At 41.5% G+C, this 25,564-nt stretch overlaps 1 protein-coding gene across 1 annotated transcript in view; it reads right to left on the bottom strand.

The window, feature by feature from the left end:
- LRFN2 (leucine rich repeat and fibronectin type III domain containing 2) overlaps positions 1-23,363 on the bottom strand; it is a 34,515-nt gene extending 11,152 nt beyond the window's left edge. Inside the window, exon 1 of the mRNA XM_009091431.4 lies at positions 21,991-23,363. Within this exon, the coding sequence (XP_009089679.2) occupies positions 21,991-23,363 (1,373 nt within the window). The remainder of the gene's footprint in view (positions 1-21,990) is intronic.
- Between the last annotated feature and the right edge of the window lie 2,201 nt (positions 23,364-25,564).

The following is a 25,564-nucleotide window of genomic DNA, read 5'->3' as shown; positions in this document are numbered from 1 at the left end:
CCCCAACCTGAGACACCCTGCTTCTTTCAAAGTTGAGGCTGGACTGAAAGTATACTGCGTGAAGAGTGACAAATCCATTACTGAAAAGGAAAGTAAAACCCATCCAGCAAGAAAACAACTTTTAGTTTATAATGTCCCCAGGAGAAATAAAATGAGTAGTCAGTTATAGCTTCAAATAGTAACATGATTTTATTGTCTAGAAATATGTTTTATCATTTAGCAATATATATCTCTGATAAAAGATCTTAGATAAGTGCCACAGGTTTCTGGTACATGAAAAAAAAATAGCAAAAAGTAGTTTACTGTTTATTTACATTTTAAAAGCTCTCCACAATTAGGAGTCTAAAAGCAGACTACTAGCAGCCTAGTAAATATCAGCAGTCCAGAATCCAGGCTATGCATCCCATTAGTGAACTCATTGGAAAGAGGAAACCTTGAGCAGTGTTTTTTGAATTTTTCCCTCTTCCAGGTTTCAGCTATATACTTTGCCAATATATATTTGGCCATCTAAAATTAGTTCTCAGTCACAGAAAGTATACAAAAGATTTTTAAGTACCAAAAAAGGAAATAAATCCTACTCTTTAACAAAGTTGCATATTAAATGAGTTCATAAATATAGGACTGCTAAAATTTTGCATCTCCATTTTATTTAAGAGAACCCCAGTTGTTCTCTTTAGGCTTGATGGTGTAACATTACGAAGAGAGCAGAATTTCTTCTTATGTTTCAATATCACCAATTGAATAAAATTTCACCTGGCTCCTGAGATTTACCCACTTGCAGCTTAAATTTCTGAATATGGTTTTAAGATCAACTCAGACAGTGAGCAGGTGATCAAGAAGTTAATTTGTTTGCAGAAAATCCCCAAATACAACAAATGCTAGGAATGGCATCAAGTCTGTTGATACAGCCACATCCAGATCTGCTGGGTTTATTATTCTTTTACCATGATTCATTGCCAGTCATCATTCCTGGAGGTTTTTGCAGGCATGGATATTTCATTGTTTGCCAGGAGAACAAAACTTTTACTTGTTATAGGCATCCATATGAGGTCATTACAGACAATGAAAGGCAGGTTATGAATAATTTTACTGAAAAACTATAAATTCTGTGGAACAACATGTAAGAGTGCTCTGTACTGTTGAAAGGGAAATGAAAGAATGGATTTTTCTTTATCTTTGCTTGAAAAACTTTCAAAGAGTAATGAAGGAAGAGACTGACAGACTGCTCTGCTTTGGAGAGCTTCAAGGGTAAAGACTGAAAAACTCAAAATTTTCATTCAGTAAAATCTTCTCTGAGCTTTCCTGCTATAACTCCAGATAGCTTAAATAAATAGAAAATGCAAAAATTACCCTGAGAGCTAAAAATGAGAGTGAAATAAAATGCAAATCAAATGCACAATGGTACTAAATGCACAATTTTTTGTGTGCTTGAAGAATACAGAATCATTAGTCACCTCTACCATCAGACAAGGAAATGCTGTCCTCATCCTGTCAAAATGAACAGTAGTAGAAATTTGCCAAATGTTCCTTGATATTTAGGAACAAAAAGGTTGAGCTGAACATTTATTCATTACACCAAGCAGCATCAAAACCTCAGTGTGATCCCTTCAGAAAGACTAAAAAGTCAAAAGTCATACTCATTCCTAGAGAAGAAGCACAGTAAATACTTTTAAAAATCACTACATAGAAATATTAAATTTTGGGCTTCTTTGGAGAGCGCAGCCAGAACTGCATTCTAAGGTACATTAGTTATATGACTCTGGTTTCTCACACATATATTTGTCATGAGTATTATCAGTATAGTGATCAGCATTTGACTCAACTTTTCTAATACCCAATGTAAACCTGAAGAGGAAACTTAAGCCTGATCCTCTGTAACCACTGTATGGGCTGGGAGAACTCTTAGACCTGCAGTGATTAAATAACAAATTATTTTGCACTCAGGAAAGCATTTTCCCTTCTTTTGTCAATAAATGGTTACTTTAGAAGTACCAGAGTGCAGCTCAGAGTGCATGAACTTGAGAATAAATAAATTTTGCTCGCTTATGAAGTACTGCAAAGTTGTGCTTCATTAGCAGAACTGCTGGTTTTGGCTTGTCTGCAGTGGGATGGGTTAGAGGGAGTCCTAAACTTGCTTCTGTACCATTTGATACACAGCTGCTAGGCTCTGAGGTCACCTCTCTAAACGTTGTTTCAGGCCTCTTCCTAGGTGACACCCAGACAGTGCCACTCCTGTGACATGTGGAATTTGGACAGGCAGAACCATCAGTCTGTGGCAGGACTCCAGCAAGGCACAGTGTCTGTCTTTGACATGAAGAGAGAATAAGGGTCAGATGAGCATCTTGACTGATCAGATGCCCTTTCTTACCTTCTTGCTAGGGAAGCCAGCCAACTTTGTAGAGGTTTTAATTTTTTAGAAGTTTCATTTCCTTCCTTATTTCTGTCTCTCACCAAAAAGACAGAAGGATGGTCAGCCACAGAACAAATGAAGCTGCAAATCTGCTGAACAGCAGCTCTGACTTACAAGATGGGAAGAGGTAGCCCGTACCCAATTGCCTGTCAAAGGAACCCCAACATTTCCCTCATATACATGATAAAAGAAAAAAAGTGGGAATGGTCTAATAAGAGCTGTCTTTGGTGCTGAAAATCCGTTTGGAAGCTGCCTTTGTTTCCACAGTGGCTGGAGACATCTCAAGCAGAACACACCCCTGTTTCATCCCTTTTGCCTCTCTCCAGAGATAGTAGAGATATAAAAAAATCCTGTGTCCAAGTGTCTCAGAGGCTTTTCATTCACTTCAAAATTGCTTCCAAACCCAACACTCAGGGTGTAGCCATTTCCCTGTCATGTTCTCTCTGTCTTTGCAGGTGCGTATTTGTACCATTCCCCCATGCTCAAGGCTGAATCTTTTATTGATATTTGATATTGATGCTATTGATATTTACCCTACTGTGAGAATGCCAAAAACCATTGTGATGGTGCCAAAAATCATTACTTAGTGTCTGGAAAGGGCTCTATTCAGAGATATAGTGGAGATAACTTGGCACTGCAGAAAACTTCTAAGAGCTCTTGGCTTTTACAAAACTCTCAGAATTTACTGTCTAATATGCCTCACAGGCAGACTAAAATTAACTTACCTCAGATAACAGAAATTCCAGACAGAGCCAATGATTCCTCACAGTGCATGTGTTTTTCTCTTGCACAATAACCTGACTATAAACTACCAGTCAAAAATGAGTCTGATCCTAAATTCATGTGACTATGCGCTTAATGAAGATAAAACTCTGCCTTACAGTGATTAAATTTCAATGAAATATTGAAGAATGCTTAACTGGCTTCAATACTTCAGCTGTAGAAAAGAATTTATTCTGTCATGACTAAAATTCATAACCATGCTTCAGAAAATGAGTAAAACTTTAATGGCCATGCTGGCAACATTTTGCAGTTCCACAGAAAAGGTGAATGAACAGAAGAGTTCCTATAAACACCTGCATAATTTCTCCCTCTATAGTGTAAATTTGTGGTAGCCTGCCACAGATTTCACTCAGGTCTTTTTTCCTTATGTGCACTCTGGGTTTGTTGGCAAATACTGGCCTCTTTATTCTCTGAAGTGTCCAGAACTTTCATAGTCATATTTCTGGTTCCACTGCTATGTGGATATTTTTTTTTTACCTTGCTATGGAATGAATCACTCCACCCTCCCTTCAGCACGAAGACAAATGTGACTGCTGCTCCTGAACATATGGTAGAGCCTAAAAAAAGGGTTATCTTGTAGGAGTGTATCTGTATGCATCACTTATCACACCGGCCCCAACGGAGAATTTAGGAGATGATAGCTTCTCTTTTTCTTTCTCAAACTGCTCATGTTCAGCATTTCTCTGTCTACTGCTTTCCAACACACTCATGATTCCTCGAGAGAGGAAAGCCCACTCCCAGTACAACTGGCCTTTTACATATTGCTCAGCAAGCTTGGATTTGCTCTACTTTCAGGGACAAGTTTTATTTGGTTCAAAAGCAAACACACAGAAATTTTCCTCCTTTCTGTGTTCATAATTTCTGTGTAACATTATAGAACATATTCCTGTCTCTGAAGAGAATGACCTGGAATCATATGAAGAGACAGATTTTCGAAGTTACAAATTTCTATGCTGCTCTCAGTTTGAGAGAGAAGGTGCTAGCATAATATTTTATCCCAAAGCAATCTTCTCAGATTACAAAGTCTGTCTCCCTCAAGAAGCTGTGGGCATCTTCAGAGTGACCCATGTGATGACACAAAGGGTCATTTTTCTGTGAACATTCACTTGTGTCAGGCAAATTCTTTGAAGATTTCAGAAAGCTTTAACCAGTATTCAAAAGTATTTAACTAGAATAGTCTCTAATGGAAATTTCTATAACTCAAGAGACAGCTACTGTGAGTTGAAGGAACAACTGTTTCCACTTTTGTCTATAAGAAAATCCTGTAGAGGTAGAGATGGCTCCTCCAATGGTTCTGGCTGAAATAGATTTAAAGCTTGCTAGAGGAATGGCTGCTGTACTTGCCCATGCAAGTTTAAGTATATGGGTCAATGTGACCATAAAAGAAAATGCAGAAGAAATGCAAAGGCATGGGCATTTCCATCTTGTTTTAAATCAGAGTAGAGTGATGGGTACTTGCACAGGGGCCCTAGTGAGCTCTCTGGTACTGAGACTGCTTACCCACTCACAAGCACACTCGGTATTAATAATTCTTTCAGTGATGTTTCCTTCAGCAATTGTTTTAAGGCTGAGCTTGTGCTCACTAATCCGTACCACTGCACTGAGCCTGTGATTATTTCTTGAAAGAAATCTGCTCTTGCAATCTTTCACCCCTAGCCTTGCTGGCTTTGCAATGTTTGAGGCCTTCACACTGGCATATCAAAACCAGCAGCAAAGCAGCAAAGCAGAAGCAGCAAAGAGGGAGATGCTGATGAATGGCTGCAGGGACCACTGAGCATCTCAGACAGCAATACACCCCAGAAGACACATCTAGACCAAACCTCTTCCACAATGAACCACAGCACAGAAGACAGCCTGAAAGGCAGAGGTGCGTCTGCAGTACTCAAAATATCCTTGGATCCAACAATCCAAGGGACTGGCTAGTGGAGAACATCCCTGTGTGATGCAAGAAAGAGAAGCAAGAAAGAAGTATACATTTTTATATTTTTCTATCTCAGATGCAGCCTAATGTAAAGTGTCATAATATTCTCTTAGTTTAGTCAAGAACAAGTGTTTTTTTGCAAGCTGTATCTCGCCGAGATAAAATCAATTCATGAGACTTCAATAAAACAGGATAAGAGACACTCCTTAGTGTCTCCTTGGATCATAGCTTAATTGCTTACCCAGAGAATAACAAGGATAGAGAAAGACTTTGATACTGCCATATGCTTTCTGCACCTGTAGACACTCTTAAGGTTTGTTAGGGTCTGTCCTACCAGACCTCCAGACAATCAGCAATTTCTGAAATGGTCAGTACCTGTTGTTTCCTCCAGACTTTCAGTAAGATTTAGGAAGGGCTGGTACTTGGAGACAAGTACTGACTGAAAGCTTGACAGCTCTTGCCACATCAGTTAATAAGGCTCTGCTTAGCTCTCAAGGAAGACAAGGCCATGTAGCACCTTTTTTGATACAGCCACAGAAGATCCATTTGACTGTGAGATGTGACTGCCAGTTAAAGCAATGAGTATTCATTCACAAAAGTTAAGGCAAATGAAACCTTAATGCTTACAACTGTAGCATTACCTTACACAGAGATGTTCAGTTTTATTGAACCTGCTGACTTCACCAGAATACTTTGACTGACAGTTTGACTGCTTTTATGTTCTTGCCTTTGTGGGAAGCGGCGGTTCCCAAATGTGAATAGCAGTATGGGTAGTCATGATCATCTAGTCTGGCTTTCTGTTCAACAAAGTCCAGCACAGGCTGGGGACTTTATCCAAGGATTCTTCCACTGATACACAGCACTGTGGTTTACTGGACATGGGGATTTAAGGATTTCTCAGGGGATGAAAAGTTGCTGACTCTATGTCTGTCTACTCGTTCATACCACAACATCTAAATGTCTCAGCTCATTTCCACTTTGAATATATAGATCCTCACTTCAGCCTGAGAAAGATAAAGAGGGGTTTACACATCTGCATACAAAGAAAAAACAACAAGCAAAGAACAGATTTTGAGGCAGGATGGAAACATAGTCTATTTAAAGTTGTTGAGAATTATTAAAGTTCTGAAATTTACTTTTGGAAGAATCAGAGGATGGTATGATCTTTTATACTTATGGAGAGGAGGCAAGGTGTTGTGGAGATTTGGAATTTAAAAAATAATCTCATGGGTGATGGATGGTCTGCTACTGGCCAAGATGACTTGCTAAATAGTTAATGGTTTTTCTAGAAAATAATTTCTATAAAACGATTGAAGGACAATCATTTGAGAAAGCCCAGGTGGTCGCAGACAACCTGTCCAAGGCCAGGATAAACATGAAGACAAGTATCAAGAGTTTATTTATGGGAAAATAGCTAAGACAATTGGTTGAAATAGAAGGGGATACAAAGACAACATGGAAAGAGGAAGACCATGATATCTCATGCATAAAAGGTATTTAAAGCCAGTTCTAGAGTGTCTAAAGATCGGTTGTGTTTTTGTATCCAGTCACTTCCACTTGAAACACGTCTGTGACTGTGAGGTACTCCTGTGTGTTATCATCACTATTAAAAATGACATAGAAAAAGTCCCCTAAGATTTAGCAGCTTTTTCAGAAGGTCACAGGACCACAAGAACACAGAAGAATGTAAAACCAGTACCAGTTCAGGTGAGCATGTTAGTTTCTGCAGTACTACTCAGTTCTAAAGTGGTTCGACTATCACACACATCAGGGAAGCCAGCACCAGTTCAGCCCAAGGGTTTTGTGCAGCAGATCCTTAATGCTTTCATGACAAGCCATTTTCAAAAATTTTGTTGTGTAGATGAAACAAAGGTGACCTTTATCCTTTTCTTTTCTCCATTTGAGGTCAGCAGCAGCTCTCTGATCTACTGACAATGGCACAAGATGCCCATGGAGAATATCCCATTGTTACCAATGATTAATGGTTGCATTTCACTCCCCTCAGGGTCGTAGCGACTCAACGCCTGAGAATTTGAGAATGATGGAACATCCCAGGTACAGATAAACTCATGAATCCTTCCAAGCCAACAAAAATCACCAGCTCTCTAGGAGGTTCTCACAAGTCAGAGTATCATTTTCAGATTAACATGTGCATGTGTCACAAGAGTGGGGAAAGCAGATCTCTGATAGGAGGTACTGGAGGAGTAGTTTAAGACTGGTTATCATCACTTTTAAACTGTTCATTGTTGTTCTCTTTGCAGAAAGAAAATGTCAGAAAGGCAGTAATTTATTGTCCAGTCTGTCTGTGTCTGTGGCAGACATTTCATTTGCAGTTGTGCTGAGAAGTGCGCTCTGAAGCACACGACTTACCCCAAAAACAGCAGTATAATAACATCACGAACCAGCTTCCAAAAGGGCTGCCTGTGGGAGTAGTGTATCAGTCACTTGGAGATAGAGCTGCTGATTTTAGCCACCAAAAGCTTTTATTTCTGGTAGCTCTGTAGAAAAAAAATCATGCATCAAAGAGAGTTGGACTATGTTTAGGCTAATGGATTGTCAAGAAATGGCTTAGCCACAAAAGCTCAGCCTTCCTGCCTGCTCAGAGCTCCGAATCACTATGCAGAGACAGAGTCTTGCCCCTGTCCTGGCAAGGTGAGGGGCCAAACATGGTGAATCCAACTCTTGGGTCCACCTGAGATGTGGCCACCAGAAAAGTGAGAGTGGTTCTCACCCCACTCCAGCTGGGCGTGGGAGCTGGCAGGAGGAGGAAAAGCAACCCTCTTTGAGCTGCCTTCTGCAGCCGTTGTCTGAACTAAATACTGGAACTTGGGGTACAGAAACCTCTCCAGGGGAGCCAGGCAGTCTGTTTGTGTAGGCTGACAACTACACTCAACCTCTTTGTAAACAAAACAGAAGGCATGTGAGATTGCCAAAATGCTAACTCTCTGCTACACACTGTAATTTTCAGCTGTGAAGTTCAACAGAGCTTTTCTGGATTCATAACAGAAAAGTATCTTGTAGTTCTCAGAAGCTGCAGTTTATTAAAAAGAAATTTGAAATGTAGTAGTTTGTTTGCATCTTTTGATCTTAATAAGAGTATTCATAGGTTCAAGAAAAAAAGTTAGCCTGTTCAGATATCCATTTTCAAAAACAGAATTTAGGAAGCTTGATTTTCAGTGAAAACCTTTAAAATATTGATGGAATAGAATATTATTTCCTACATATTTTTATTACGCCTTCCATAGTTTCCCTTTTCATTTTGGGGGAAATAGATCTACAATTTTCTGAATTGTTCTACCTATTGACATTTAGAATTAACAGCGGTCTTATTAAGAAAACCTTGAATATTTCATTGAAAAGTCAGTCTCTGCAAAGTTTTGGTGCTTATCCAGATCTGATTGAACAGCAGTTAAATTTCCATAGTTTCTAAGGATGAAAAATAGGACTGAAACCCACAGAAAAGTCTGTTCTGCTTCCATTCCTGGCCTGCTCTACAGCAAAAGAAAGCACCTCATTTTACCTCTGTGGTGGAGTAGAGAATATAGTGGATTTTTAGGGAACTGTCTATGTTAACCCATCCTTGGAAGCAGCACTGAATTTCTAATCTCCAAGGCCTCACTGAAGGTTGTTCCACTTGTGATTATCACAACTTAGTTACCATGTTTATGATAGACACAGGGATAAGGAGCATCCTATACTGGCTCATTAAACTGTGTCCGATGTATATATTCATCTATCTGTGCTCAGTAAAATATTGGCTGTCAAAAGAGGTATCTAAAAATAGTGGGGTGAGAAGAAACAGCAGAAGGATAAACAGGCAGTCAAATCATAAAACAGAGGCTCAAATGATTTATCTAACATTTATCTAACATTTTTAAAGAAAAAACCTATGACAGAAAAGTAAACAGTCATAGATCTCACTGTTCACTAGTTAGCAAAAAGTCTCACAGACCTGCAAGCTTGATAATTCTGAATAGAAAATAAAAGCAGAGAAATTTCAGTCTGGCCATAAATTAAATCACAAGTGGGAAAAGAGGATCCAGTCTTGACATGAGGTTTGTTGTGACTTAAAACTACTCAGCTTTATAGAAAAGCTACTAAGATTTGTAGAAAAATCCAGAAGGGAAAAAATGAAAAGAAGGAATACATTAAGCAAATTTGGGAACAGAAAGAGGGAGTAAAGATTCCCCCCCCCCAAATTGATTTCTCTGCCTTCATGTACCTTTCTATGTGCTCATGTCACCCTTTCAGATTTTATCTCCCATCTTCATTCCTCTGCCTTTGGCTAAATGTTGTGCAGCCCTCTGCCTTTTTGAACTGTCATTAAAACAAGGTGAAAGAGCCAGCGCTGCAGTTAAACAGCAATGCATGTCACCTGCTGAGCAGTGCTGTCACTGCCAGCAAAAACACAACACATCACACTCTCAAAATTGGGCAAAACAACTCAGAATATGTAAGAGGGCCTTTTTGTTTCACCTGTAGCAGGGAGGGCGCAGTTGGGATGGTACAAGTGCAGTGTCTACTGCTGCTGTCAGGGAAAGCCTGACAAATGTGATGACTCCCAGGGCAGAAACCTCAGCTGGAGGTTTTTAGCTGCTGCAGCTGTGACTGTGTGAGGCAGAGCTGTTTGGCTTGTGTCTGGCAGATGGACTCATTACCTGTGCCAAACAATCCCCCCTACAAAGGAGCTTGTGTAAAGTATTTTGCATTACTTGGGTGTCTCCTGGACCATGTGTTCAAAGCACCTACATGCAATAGTGGATGCTAGTAAACCCATGGTACACTTTGACTGTAAAGTTGACTGGATATCTCAAATCAAACATAATTTTTTAGTATTAAAATAGGAGGCTCTGCTAGATCAATTTTTTTCTTGCCTCTTGTAAGAAAAATTAAAATAAAAGCTATAGGTGTGCGGATCCAGAATGTTCTTCCTCTCCCTGGCAGCACCTGTGAGGGGTGCTGTGCTCCCAGCCCTTGCTCTGCCCCTCCACCATGTCCTCTGCTCCTTTTCCACTCACCCATGAGCAGCTGCCTCCTCTCCCTGCTCACCCCAACCACTCCTTTGCCACTGAAGGAGGTGAAACAGGGACAATATGGGAGGGGGGAGAGAGCAAAGTGAATGTGGTGAACTTACAGAGTCTTACATCCAGGAGGAGAGTAACTCCTCAAGGGGCATGATGTATGGTGGAAATGAGACTGTCATTCCAAAAGCTGTAACATCCACAAAGAGATTGATAGCAATACTTCTACATTTCCATATGAAATGTTTTGTTGTTTTTTTTTTTTTCCCAATAAGCAAACAAAACAACTGTTATGGAGAATTTCCAGTCTACAGAAACAGATGTTGCAATACTGGAATTTCCCACGGGAGAGGTATTCCAGTGTTTGTTCCATTTTAAACAGGGCTAGAAAATAAAACTGAGTTGATGCATGGTTTGTTTCTTCATAGCCATTGCAGAGGCAGGTGTTTGGAGGGTGTGCTAGACAGATGTTGCACATTGCTGCAATGACTGTAAGACCAATTACCATAGATCTGGGTTTTTTAAATCAGTTTTTAAATCTGATCCTTGTTCCATGTCAAGAATAGTCAATTGCATCGTGGTTCTGTCCCATTATATGCCAGATTAAGGTTTGCTTTGGCTAAACTGAGGTACTAGCTTCAAAATTTCCCCAGAATAACATCTTTTGTTTGGGAACTAGTAAAGGTGACCTGATTTAAAAAACAGCCTGCAGCACTTTTGAGTGTATACCTCCCTGTCACCAGCAAGCTTCACGGGGTTTAAGCAGAGGAGACAAAAAAGGCAGGAGCCAGGAAAACACAGATCATGTCCCCTGGGACTTTAAGTAGGAGGGATTCCTATAAGTTTCTATGGCTTTTCTTGGACCCCCTTTGCTGCCTTAAAACCACAGAAAGTTTCTGGACTGAGATCACATAAAGAGAGTAGAAAACAGGTTTTAACCTAGTGCAGACATACATGGTTTCACTAAGTAATGGGCATGAATCTCGGCAAGGACATTAACACAGCCTTTAAATGGGGAGGTACAGGGAGCAGCAAACTGTCAGGAGCTGAGACAGAATGGAAGCTGTTTAAGAACAATGAAATAAAGGATTCAGTCTGAAAAATACTCCAGCATAATTGGTTAATTAATCCACAGCCAATACAATTATCTATGAAAGAGCACAAATAAGGAAATGAAAGAGGCCAAATAGGGAAAAAGAGGAAAGGTGAACCAAAAAAAAAAAAAAAAAAAAAAAGATACTCTGCTATAGTGAGAAAAAACTTTACCTCCTGAAAAAACAAACAGCTAAAACCTCTTATGCTTTCCCTAGGCAGAGTTTGTGTAGCACAAGGTCTTCACCCCACACCAACCTATTGTTGTACAAAGGTGCAGTACAGTGCCCTGAGATGGGACTGCTGCAGTCCCTCAGGCTTTTGTTAATCCTCTTCACAAGTGGGAATCCTGCTCCCAGTGTTCATTTCATCTTTCCCCTTGCAAAGAGTTCTTCACCTCATAGAAATTGCCAGTGTCTCCAGAGGAAAAAAAAAAAAAAACCAGCAAACAACTTAAACTTCTAGCCATACATAAAACCTTGTGTGCTCAGTGGGGGTCATACCCCTTGGCAAATCATGCAAGAAACAGAAGTACTTCTGCACTGCTTTTTTCTAGCAAAGAGTTTGCAGCATTTCTAGTGCCACTGAGAGTGCAGGAGGTTTGTCTGAGAAGACAGAGCTGACAGAGCTGTCCCTGCCCCTCTCTTCAGCCAGCAGCCTGTGACAGCAGCCAGCCTGGGCTTTATGGGTCCCTTGTCTGGAGGGGCCAGGCTCTGAAGGTGACTCCAGGTGGCTGTTCCTTCTTCTGCCTGCTCAGGGGCTGCCACGTCATTGACTGAATCAGCAGCCAGAGTAGACTGCAAGGGGGCTGAGGAGAGAAGCAGGGGTCACTTGGTTTTGTTGCCTGCTCAGCTCACAAGTACATTTGGCCCCCTTTCAGGGCTAGAAGGGAAGAGGCACAGAGAGATAGGACAGTTCCAAGCCAATTTCTTTTCTCTTCCCCTCTCCTACTGCCCAACCTTGGCAGCATAGCTAAATTCCTCCCCATGGCACTTCCAGGCTGTGAAAATCCACACTGCAGCAGAGAGAAGAGCAGGCATCAAGCTAGTGACACATCCTCACCTGAGAGTAACCAAGCTGAAACTCTGCCTCCACACACCCAAATTAGCCAGATTCAAGTCCATTTGGACACTGCCAGCCGTCCCAAGCCTGCAGTTCAAGGAGCGTGGGGGCTGTGCTTGTTTCTCATTCTGAGCCATCCTTCTGGAGCAGAGGCGTGCCCCACGCTCCCAGCGCCAGCACAAGGACTGATTCATCAAGCCTGACTCCCTGAGGCAATCTGCCAGACGACAGAGCTGCTGGTGGGGTGTCTTGATGCTGTCAGCTGCCCATATGTCTGCTGGGCAGCTCCTGCCTGTGCAATCCCCACTCTGAGAAAAATTCAGAGCACGGTTTGGGATATCTGCATAAGAGCCAATTAGTTCCACAAACTAAGCCGATTAAATAAACAGATCATTAAAAAAAAAAAAAAAGTGTTGGGTTGAGCAAATTGAACTTTTATTTGTTTTCTAGTCAAAATGAAGTAAATTATGAGACAATAAATATCTTACAGCACTTAGACAAATTCAAAGTGATGGAAGAGGAAGGGGAGGGACGACAGATGGGCACGTACAGTATGAATTCACACCTAGTGCTGGCTGTCTCAAACTGTTCATCTCTGCAAATAAACTAATCTGTAAACCAGGAGCAACTGAACAGAGGAGGCTTAGGGCATAGCCTTAGCTTGCTGTCTCCAGGGATTTTTCAGCCACCCTAAAGCCGTAGCCATGTAGTGGATGGACTCTTTCCCATCCAAGGATGCCAGACTAACATCTCTCTCCCTTGCCCAGCACAAGTGCCTCCATCTCTGCTGCTGTGGCACGCAGGCGATTATTCTTCCCCTCTATGATGCCCCCTGCCAAAACCTGCTTCCTTTCTGGACAGAGCCACTTGATTGGATTCTTGACAAATGTCCCAAGACCTAACATGATTCTGTGACTCTGAGAGGTCACTTGGGCTGTGACAATAGGGCAGATCAACCTGCTGGCTGGGCTGCTTTTCTCTGCTATGCAAATCAGAACTTTTCATTTTAAACATAAGCAATTCTGAATGGCATTACAATTTCAAGGTTTCTTTAGATGAAAGTAAAGTCTGCTATCCTCAGCTAGGGCTGGATTACCCTTTTGCTAGGCCCTATTACAGATTTTTATGGATTACAGGGTACATGTCTTTACCGTCCTCATATTAGACTGCAAAACAAGACAAATCTGGGAGAAAGGATGGCATGACAAAGAAATAACCCATATCTTGTTTTCAAAGACATCCCTTACCTCATATTTTCTTTCTGTGCTAGTCAAAATTTGAGCTACATTTCTCCTGTGCCCTTTTAAGAACAAAGAAAAGATAAATTACTTGTAGTACAAGCCTTCATTGAAAACCTACAAGTACAGAACACAAAAAATTACACGGAGCATGAATCTGATTTCTGCCTCAAATTTTAAGATCCTCAGCTTGTCTGAATTCTCTTCTTTCATATTTCCCTAACCAAAACGTTAACACAAAGACTGCTCACCATCAACATTCCAACAGAACCCCGAAATAGGTTTAAATGAGAAGCAAGTGTTGCATTCATCTTGCACTGCAGCATCTGAAAAGAGACTTTTTCTCACTCTGAGTGCAAATGTTTTGCTCAGAAAACCTCCCTTTTATAGGCAACTCCAAAAATAACCAGACTTGTAAGGGCTAAAGCTAATGAAGAATTTTTAATATAATATATTTATTCCAGTGTATTCTTCTTTTTTTTTTTTTTTTTTAATTTTTCCAGTGCTGTCTGTGTCTTTTTCCAGTTCTATATTTTTAAATCATTTTTCTAGGAAAACAAGCTGTATCATTGCTATTATGTGTAAGGGTTAATCAGTTCCATCATTGTACAAAAAAGTAGATTTTCTTCTGAAAATAGCCTGAGCCTACAAGCAGGAATCCTGGTGTGAAAGAGAAAGGGTATAATAGGATATTCAGAGCAAGCAATTAGGTAGGTAAGTCTGCAGCTATGCCAGTGAAATAAGGCACTGTGTTCTGGCTGTGCTTGTAATTTTGACTTATTCTTTCCCTGTCATCCTCTTTGTCCTGTCTCATGTATTTGATAGATAAAATATTCCTACATAACCAAAGGAATATAATTGCTTGCACAACCCTGAAAACAATATTCACAGTCAGAGCTCAACTGTTCAGTGCTGGAAAGACAAGGAGAAATAGGAGCCTACTGCAGGAGGAGCAAGAGCTCTCTTTGAGGACCCTCCTACCAAGAATCTAAAGCCACATCAGCTTTGAAATGGGTAAAAAGTCCAATGACTTCAGATGGGAACTGTTTGGGGGGGTGTCAGAAAGCTGGGGAGGTAGGAGTTGTCAAGGCACCCTCTCTCACCTGCCTACAGCCTGGATCCTGCACGTGAGCAAGTGGGAGCTCAGTTGAGCAGAATGATCTCAAACTGGCAAGGCAAATTTTAGTAATACGGTGTTTTAGAGCACAATATGCTTTTAAACATTTTTTCATTTGTAACACTATTGCAAAACACCTGTGGATAAAAATAAATCATCCCCTCCTTCAAGCAGGTATTTTTCAGCCATTAGTTTTACTATTGGTTCAACACCCTTGGAGGAGATTTCTAAGTAGTCTGAATTGGTGGTGATCCAGTTGAAATGAGGGGTGAAGTGAGGGGAGGGAGGATGCTCTTGGTTACAGATTTAGAAAGACTAGGAGTAGCTGTCACACTCTGTGGTTGCTGATACCTTTTCCATTCCTCCTAAAAGGGCCCAGATATCAGCAAATGTGACCCAAACAAAGAAGATATTAGAGTGGATCTCTGACACAAACTAGAATTCAATGGATGAGCAGTAGAGAGAAAAGGAGTATTGGGAACTTGCTGCAGGAGCTGCAGTGAAAATGCAGAGATCAAGTAGAGCCTCTTGGGTGCTTAAATGTGCATTACATACACAAACTATGGACATGGTAAAGATTTTCATTTAGAAATCAAATTGTTGACTCACCTGAAGCTGAATAGAAGTCTTATTTCAATGTTTCATTTTGGCATCAGATGTATAACTTTTTATTGCAATAAAGGCAGTAGGGGGCAGATATTGGCACTTAGGTTCAGAGCATCTGAGAGAGAGGATGTGGCAGATGTTATGGGCAAGACCTAGTTCATCCTGAATTCCCCTCGAGTGAAAATGCTCTGCCTTAGTGAGCTGAATTAATAATTGGTAACAGAGATTAAACAGGGTACCACTGTCTTATGCTGAATCACAGAATTACAGAATATTCTGAGTTGGAAGGGACTCACAAGGATCATCACAGTCAAACTCCTGGCCATGCACAGGACTGCCTTAAGAATCACATCTGGTGCCTTAGAGTGTTGTCTAAAGTGATTCTAATTTCCTTTCCATGTTGTGCAACACCCCTAGATGTGGGGTGAGATGAGAATCAGGCCATTTGCCTTCATATTCAACTCCTGAGGTTGAGTTTGGGGGTAGAGCTGTCACATACAACTTCTCCACAGGCCTCAATAAATGTTATTTGGAAGGAGTTAAACTTGGAAGGAAATGGGAATGTCTCCAAGCTGGGAGCAGGTGCTGCCCTGCCCTGCCCTGCTCTGCTGGAGCACTGGAGAATAGTCAGCAGCAGTGCAAGCCCTTTCTCATGAGCCCTCACATACATCTCACATGCTCATATGTCAGGGGCATATTTCCTCTAGGGATAAAGGGCCATTTAGTATTTTGCATTTCTGTGCCAGCTATCAAACAAGAAAATGGTCTGGGCAGCATCCACGTGGTCGGGCTCTGCTCATGATGAACTGGACTTGCTCTGACCAATGGATTCCTCATCATTTTCTGTGATTCTTAAAAGCACCAAGTGGATAATAGTTTGTCACAACAATCTAAGATGACTTTAGGGACATTACTGAGATGTACACCTAATCTTCTTGCATACATTATTTTTTAATTTATTTATTTCCTATTTTTATATGTCTATTTCCACTTCATTTTCTGGTAATACATGTAATTTTTCTCCTTTTCACAACATTCTCTTTTTTATTCTTTAAATATTTCTCATATTGCAAGGGAGGGTGGGATGGTGGGGAAAAAAAAAAAGCACAAACAAACAAACAAACAAAAAGCAAAAACAACACCAAAAACCCTTGTCCCTGTACTTAAACCAGCAAAAGAAAGAAAACAAAAAAAAAAAGGCTAGATGAAAATGTTTTCAGCAGACACAAATAAAACCCCACAGTCCCAGAATACAGGCATCTGTAAAGTAAATTCTTCATTATGACTGGTGCCTTGCAGGAAGCTTGCACGTGCTGAGGGTACTCCAGAAGCCAATACACACTCCTGCTGCAAAACCCTCTCAAATGATCTGAACTACCACATGTCCATGCCAGACTTCCCTCTGCACTGATTATATAAATCTCACTTCCCTTTGGACTGTGACTTCATGTTTTTATTTTTATAAATTGGTGCTCTCTACCTTTCTACCTTTTTACCATAAAAGATTAATGCATGCTGCTTAACATCTTCGTGTGCTGTCCTCCCTCCTAGTTGTTGTTTTATTTCATGTTTAAATATGTAAATGCTTTGGCCAAATCAAGGATTTATCCTGCACTTAATGCAAGGGGAATAGCTCAGTTCATATGCTGAGGCTAAGTCAGGAATTTTACTGCAGGTGTGAGCCATGGAGGCAGGTCAGTGCCTGGAGAGGCTGGAGAAGGGTGGAACTGAAAATTGGGCAGAAGCGTGGCAGACATTTATCTGCAGATCTTTATGTGTCTGAACCCAGTGACCAAATCACAAGTAAGGACAGGTGTTTGGGTCTTTCAGAATAAATGAATTCTCTCTCCTTTCCAACGCTAACCCGTACTCTGTGTTTCTAACTTTCCTTGGACAGAAAGTGACATAAACACACTTTGCTATAGCATCAGGCTGTTGAGACAATTTGCCCTACCAGCAACAGGACAGGGTTTCCTCTGTTTTCAGTCTTGAGCTGGAAGATCTCCACACAGTAGGCTTTCCTTGCAAGAAGCATTAAACAATGGCATCCTCTCTGATGCTCAGTGTGGCACTGCTGTTTGAGAGAGACTCCTTATGTGAATCAGATGTTCCTGAAGTCTGCAGCACCTCAGTCATGAAGCACTTTCTTATTGACATGCACTTGACTAGAAGAGTGCATGGGTATATTTATACCACCATGCTGTGGGAAATTCAAGCTCAGTTAATTACTTCCTCCCTAGTTTAAAGTATCCATGAGTGCAAATGCTGGAGCTATTTTTTGCTCATGAAAAGGAACTGAACAATCACCTGCAGACTGCTAAAGTACAGCCAATATTTAACTGAGAGGTGACAGGATAGTGGGGATCTCTGTTCAGCCACCCTGTAAAGCACTTGCAGTAAAAGGAGATGTGTAAATATAAATCATTATTATATTGTTTAAGTAATCTAATCCATGGCACCATTGTTTAAATAAACTGGAGATGTGGAGCCATTTATTCATATTTTAATATTTCGACTGCCTGCTACATAAAATATATATTTAAAAAATAAGCTTTCAGAAACATATAAAATACTTGTTTTCCCAGTGTGGAAGTTATAAGTTAGGGAGACTATAACACTACAGTAATTCTTAATTTGTACAGCTGTTTTCATCACTTTTACTATGAAATACCACAAAATAAAACAGACCTAAATGTCTCATAAATCTAATGGCAGTGTCGCACTTCAGATGCACATTTTTAAATGGCTGCATCTTTGCTTTAATTCAAAACACAGCCAGAAGGCTCAGTATGACCTGGGAAGTTCTACAAAACACTTGCAGATTTATTCGCTTTTGGAAAAGTAGTGAAAGTATAGATTACACTAATGCCTGCCAGCCAAAACTGAGACTTGGTCCCCCATCGTGTAGGGTGCTCTATGCATGAAAAAACCACAATCTCTCTCCCCAGATGCCTCACTTGAATTCAAGTGTTGCAGTTATGTAATCCTCCATCTTAATCATTCATGACTATCCCTGTTGCTGCAGACCACACAATGACTTCAAAGCAAGTCTCCCTATTCATTTATGTGGGCTCCTGGCTCCATAATATTTTCTAATGTGTTTATCTCCCATGAAGCAAGGTGGTGCTGTCACCCAGGTTAAAGATGGGAAACTGAGGCTCAAAGATATTATTTTCTAAACATTTCTATTTCATTTAAATTCCTTATTCCAGATGCTTTTACACATCTAAAACACTTTGGAGCCCTGACTGAGAGGAGCAGGTAAGATCTTTATGACAGAGGAGGTTTCCCAGTGTTCACTCCTTTAACCCTGATTCCAAGAACAGACCTTGGTCTTCTTCCATCCCTTTCTCCATTGGACATTGGTCACTCTTTCTGCATGTTTTTCTTTCTAAAAAGGAGTGATTTTCAGTTCTGCAATTTGCAACAAGCTTCTGGTCTTGTCTAAAAGTAATTTACTAGCACTGGTGTTGGTATTACAGAGAAGGTGAAAGAATGGAAGGACTGCTGCATTAAAACCCATGGAATGCAGATCCAGGACCTACTCATTAAATCACAATCACAAACATGCACCCTGAATGCATTGAAAGAGACAAAAACCTGCTATGAACTGGAGCAAAGGCCCTGAGATAGCAAATACAAGGGAAGGTCAGATGTGAAGGCAGACAAACAGTGCTCCTCCTGCTAATCTTCATTATAATGGCATTGGTATATCCAAAGCCAAACTTCACATTCTGGTACCATTTCAGCTCAGGGCAAATGGGAGGCCCAGCAGACAGCATTTGCCTGAATGTCCCAAAACTTGAATTTTTGTTGAGCCATTGCACCCGACTGTAGTCCCGTTTTGCACCACCCTGCCTGTGGAAAATCACAGTTGGCATGGAAGGAGAAATGGGACTGGTGTCCTGGGTGATGATCAGGAGAAATGTTGATACCAACAGGGAGGGGAGAACTTCTGCTTTCACTCTTTCACAATGAGTACAATGTTCATGAAAAATTCTTAGCAGAGAGAGCATCAGATTTCTGTTTTGTGCATACATTTCTTGCTAGTGAAGCAGGATTCCTAAAAGCTGAGCACAGCTGATGTGTCTCAGTCCTGGAATACCGAATGTCTTAGCGAATATTGAGTGCCCATCATTTTAGCAGCTAAGCAGTATCACGTCCCATTTAGCACATACACAGCATTTTATGGAGCAGAGCACTGTAGAAATCCTTTTCCCTTAGGTTTTTCCACACATTCATTGCAGTGATATGCATCTGACCAATTAAAGCAAAACAGCTTTAGTTAATTAACTCTAAGGGACTGAGTGGTTTCCTGACTGGAAGTTGTAAGGACTGGTTTTGATATTATGAGTACCATTGATTAACTCTCAGATGCTGGACAATTACTTCATCTTTCTAGGCTTCATTTTTCCCTGGTGCAAAATGCAGAGGAAAAAAAAATGTTTTCTTTGGTGAAGTGCTTTTGAGAGCTGTGAGTAAAAAGAACTATGCATCATCAGTGAATCCTCAAAAAAGGCCTGATGGGAGATTTTTCAAAATAACACTGTCCTCACTAAGCTTCTGAAAAACTAAGCCACAACCAAATAAAGTAGCAAAGGACCAAAACCTCACTGGGAGATGGAAGTGGGGACATGATAAAGACTTTTGGGTTTGCCTAAAATCTTGACAGCAACTTTTTCTTCCAGACCAGGCTGGCAAGATGCCATCTTTCTTCACTGTGGCACCCAATTCTCACCCATCCAGCTCCTCGGCTGCATGCCAGAGCTTTTGCATGGCTTGGTTTTTTTAACCCTGGCCATCCTCCTCCCTCAAAAATTGACACATCCAACCACTTCCAACATCTGACAACCCCTGCAAACTTATCTTTCGGGTTGCAGGGATACTCCTGTTCACTAGGCCAAATTCATTTTATAATGGACATATGACAAAACATCTTTCAGATTGTTTTTCAGCCTTACACTGTGCCTAAGATCTTAATTACTGCTGAGCTTTTGCCAAAAGCCTTGCCTTGGGAAAAAAAAATTGCACTAGCATGTTTTCTTCCATTCTATTCCTAATACTGTTTCATTACTTTATCTTATCCTTTCATTCTGCTTAATTCCACATAGTTGCAATTCCCAGAGCTGGTTCCACTGTACATTACCCAGAGCAAAAGAAATAATTTTCACTTTCTAATTGATTTATTTCAAGATAGTTTTATAATTGAGGAATGGAGGTAGACAGAACTCAATTTCCTCAGATTAATTCAGTGTTTGAATAAATATCCTTTAAAAATTGTTTTTTGGACTTGCTGGTCAATATTCCTGCTTTTGGCAATGAGTGAGTGAATTTGAAGTAGCTAAATTGATCACTTTATTCTTTCTGCTCTACAACTGACTCAGACAAAGGTATCATTGGCACAAAATTTTGTCCATGTCAACAATTCTGTTCTGGAGAAGTTTTAAAATTAAATTTCATTGCAGGAGAAGAGCGAGGGAAAAATGTCACATGAGTGTTTACTACCTCTCCTTTTGACTTCCTCATGCTAAGGAAAACCACCCTGTGGTAAAGAAGAAAATAACGAGGCTTGTTGTGGGATCTGGAGGCCAAGTACCATGGCTTGATGAGTGCCTTGGCTCTCCCTGCAGGCAGCAGGAGAACGGAATGGTCATCAGGAAATAACACCAAACCTACCACGGAAATCAATGCCTTTGACTATATTTTGGCCAGAGTTTATTCTCAAATTAGATTCAAACCCCAAATCCCATTATATCTCTACCAGATCAAATTTTTCTCCACTGCTTCAGGATGCTAAAAAGTAAAAGAGTTGATGTGTTTGGTTCTATTTTTCCATGAGATTCTGACTTTTGCTCATAGATCATATACAACCAAAGATACAGTTCAGTTCAATGAAACTTTGCAATAAAAAGGAAGGACAAGGTGGTTTCTAGGGATTCATCACTAGCATGAATATGTCAATCATTCTTCCATTACACAAGGAAAAAACAGCAGTACTGTTCCTACACATTTTTAGTCCAGAAAAATTTATTGCTGCTTCACTGCAAGAGCGATTCCTGCTTTACATCATTTGAAGTCAGAGGAGTTGAAAACTGGAAGATCACGAAGAAGATTCAAGGTTTGCTCTTAAAATTATATCTACCTCTTCTTGCTTTTAATATGGTATAGAAAACTAAGTGCTCCAAAGTTTTCAGCCATTACGGTTGTATAGAACAGATATTATTGAAATATGAAACAAGCTTTTTCATATAGGTGAAAAATGTCTTGTTAGCAACCCCAAATCTTGAATCACAGAATAATTAGAGCCTGTGTTATGGGTAGACAGCACAAACTTCCTCCCACGTTGCTTCCTCTCTAAGTAGTCTGTTTCAATCCCACCTACAGGAGGTGGAAAGGGAAATTTCTGACTTTGAGTCGTCAAGTTTTCCTTTCTTTGTTAAGCCTACTAAGGAGGCTACCAACTGCAGTACTATTTTTTCCCAAATTGAAAATTTTACAGAAAACAGCTGTTAGAAAATGAGTACTACAGAGATTTGCAATGTGTGACTTGGACAAAAAAGCAATGAACAGACCAACAGGCAAACTGACAGAGAGAAAGCAAATTTATCAAATACCACTAATGCCACTGGTCACAGCACCATCTCAGTTCCAAGTCAAATCAGTATAAAGTCAAAGAGTAAGACTTATGTTGATTTTCACCCCCTGGCACCATCAGAGGACCAAACAAAAAATGCATTTACCTGTAGATCAGGACTTCATCATCCGAGCAGTTATACTGCAGCTGATACATTTTTACCCGAGGGGCCGACTTGCTGACTGTCCACTTGACCAAAGCTGAGGTAGTGGTCACATCTGACACCAGGACAGCCCTTTCTGGGGGACCTTTTGTTTCACCACGATTGGACTTGGTGGAGCTGGTGATGTCCGAGAGCCTGGATTTTGGTGGAGCTGCTTTGCCTGTGCCATTGCTGAGATGGGGGAGCTGGACAATTGAGAGCTCAATTGTTGCAGTGGACTCTCCTGCAGCGTTGGCTGCTATGCATGTGAAAGTTCCGTAGTCCTTGGAGGTGGTGATGTGTATATCTAAGGTGCCATTGTCATAGACAGCCGTCCTCGAGGAGTTTCCGATGAGACGGTCATCGGGGGCCACCCAGTGAATGATGGGAGTGGGATCCCCAATGGCTTTGCACTTCAGCGTGGCAGTTTGCCCCTCCAAGACCAGCAGCTTGTGAGTATGCTGTGTAATAAGAGGAGGCTCACAAACGAATTCCTCTTCCCGTACGTACCAGAAGTACCTTCCCTTTAGACTTGGAGGAGAAGCGCAGGTTTCCATATCGTCGTCTCTGTCAAGCCGCCTTAACCACAGTAGCTCGCAGTTGCAATGAAGTGGATTTCCCCCAAAGCTAAGGGACAGAGGTGGTGAAAACGGGGTAACAACCAACGGGATTACTTGTGATCTAGCAAATATAGGGTCAGGGGGGAGCTTCTGAAGTCTGTTGGATGTTAGATCCAATCTGGCCAATTTCTGAAGATCTGCAAATGTCCCCTCTGTTATGTAATCTATTAGGTTGTGATCCAAACTAAGCTGGTGCAAGTTTATCATCTTTCTTATAGATTCCCAGGGAATGCTTCGGAGGTTATTGTAGGACAGGTCTAAGTCTTCCAATGTCAGTAAAAAATCCTCAAAGGCATCATCAGAAATGCTGCTTAGCTGGTTGTTGTTTAAAATCAAATGCTGAAGGTTAATTAAACCTCTCAAAGTATCCTCTTCAATCTCAGGCAACCTGTTGCTGTCCAGATGTAAAGACCGAAGGCTCTCCAAGTCAGTGAAAGAGTAGGGCTGGATGTAACTAATGGTGTTTCTGGACAAAGTAAGGTCAACAAGTCCAGACATATTGGCAAAATCTTGTCGGCTGATATTGATAATGAAGTTGCCCCCAAGACGGAGTTCAACAGTCCTTCGATCTATGTCCAGCGGTACAAAAAGGAGACCCTTGGAGGGACACAAAGTCCCCAGTGACTCAGACAGGTTCTGACAGACACAGTATTTGGGACAAGCATTGACTGTGACAGCCATTCCAAACACCAGGATGCCGCAGAGCAATTTTTCCATTGTAAATCACGCAACAGTACCTGGAAGAAACAAAAAGAGTGAAAAGGAACATCAGCAATTATGATGTACTAATTATGATAGCTTTCTTCTTGTGTTTTTCCTAACATCTACCTCCAGAGAGACTTTGTGATGCCTCCTCTCAGGAGTCACAGCTAAAGGCATCAGCTCTCCAGGATGGGACAGGAGGGCTGAGAAAAGAAGGAGAAAAGCAGGATGAAAAGCGGCGGGAGGGAGGCGGAGGGGGGCGGGCGGGAGGGCGGGCGGGAGGGCGGGAGGGCGGAGGGAGGAGGGAGGGAGGGCGGGAGGCGGAGGGCGGGAGGGAGGAGGGAGGGAGGAGGGAGGGAGGGAGGGAGGGGAGAGAGGGAGAGAGGGAGAGAGGGAGAGAGGGAGAGAGGGAGAGAGGGAGGGAGGTGAGGGAGGAGGGAGGGAGGGAGGGCGGAGGGTAGGGAGAGAGGGAGGAGGAGGGAGGGAGGGGAGCGGAGGGAGGAGGGAGGGGAGCGAGAGGAGGAGGGAGGAGAGAGCGAGGAGAGGGAGAGGAGAGAGAGAGGGAGAGAGGAGAGGACGGATGAGGGAGAGGAAGGAGGAAGGAGTAATGCGTAGATGGAAGGACTTCATTCTCATATTCAGTCCTTCCTTCCTTCCTTCCTTCTTCCTTCCTTCCTTCCTTCCTTCCTTCCTTCCTTCTTCCTTCCTTCCTTCCTTCCTTCCTTCCTTCCTTTCCCTCTCTCTCTTTCTTTCTTTTACTGCAGATTGCAAGGCTTATTAAAAATCCTGAAAGATTTAATTTTAAATAGTGTCTGCTTCTTTGGGAGTAGAAGCTAGAATCAGTATCTATAGTAATTACTTTCTGCTGCATAATAATGTGCAATTAGTTTTAGGGTTGAAGAAGCTGACTTTATGGATAAAAATAACTGCATTTTTACCCTTCAGTAATGTGGTTAATAATGACCATGTAATTATCTGGCCAGTTCTGGGGCAAGTCACTTGCCCACTCATAATAAAATTAATGACAGACAGCATTAGAAGCAGAAATCACTTATGTAATTGCCACCTGGTTTCACACTGTGCTCAGCCCAACCATGGAAAGGGTGACAGCATCTAGCTCCAAAGAGAAGGGGAGGATGATGCTACCTTAAGCCCCTGGCAAGCTTTTTGACAACTACATGCTCTCAAAATGCAACCCCTACTGTTGTAGCGACAGAGAAGCTCTTGCCCATCTTCATGGCCCTCCCTTGCACCCTGTCAATTCCTCTTTGCACCATTATCTCCCTTTTTTCTGATTTCTCACACACTTTTCCAGCTTAAACTTCAACGATATATCTTTGAATTTTGATAAACAGAACTCACTATTGGGCTGGCTTGGAGAGACAATTGTGGCTGGGAGAAGCTGAAGCCCTTCTTCAGGTTTGGGAATACTTACACAGGTTTGCTGACATTCTTCCCACATGAGCAGGATATAGGGAAATTTGCTTTCTTTCTGTTTATCCCTTTCCCAGACCCTGCTATCCAGCAGGGCTGAAGAATGGGTGGATCATTTCTAGCCCTCATTCTCTTTCTGAGGAAAGGGGCAGGTAGACAAAAAGCTGTATTTTTGTAAGGGCTCTCCCAGGTGTTTCTTGCTAGGATGGTGTGCACCAGTCTCCAAGACCCTCCCCTGTGGCACTAGCTACAGACACAGTTCAGGCTCTCATTTTGAACGTGGCCATTTTGCCTCTCTTTAACCTTCAATCACCATGTAAACTTGCAGCACTCCTTGGTCTGTGCCATATCCCTTCTCAACATGCAGGTGCCCATACACTTGGCAGTTTCTTGGCACATACTTTGAGTTATTAAACCCCCAGTAAGACACACCAAACACAAAACAAAAACTGTCCCTTCAACAATTTATTAAGAACCCTTTAAACAGGTCTTGCTCTACCTTCTTGTCAAAGGAATGGTAGAGGGCATAGGCCCCTAAGGGACTCTGTTTGGGGCTCTGCCCAAAATGTCTCAATTCATGCCCTGGGTAAGGTGGCTTGGTATCTCCTCTCTAGGATATGCAAGATGAGTCAGAAAGAAGGAGCTGTAGAAATGCAAGATGTTATGAGTGCTGAACTATGTAGAGTGTGTTCTTTATGGCAAGGTTTTCTGCATGGTGTGATGATGGTAATTATATACTGTTATTACTATTTCATAGCAGAGGAAATGACTGAAGCATCTGT

Source organism: Serinus canaria, chromosome 3, assembly GCF_022539315.1.
Source record: "Serinus canaria isolate serCan28SL12 chromosome 3, serCan2020, whole genome shotgun sequence".
NCBI lineage: Eukaryota > Metazoa > Chordata > Aves > Passeriformes > Fringillidae > Serinus > Serinus canaria.
The sequence above is the reverse complement of the archived record's forward strand: the minus strand, read 5'-3'. Positions and strand labels throughout refer to the sequence as shown.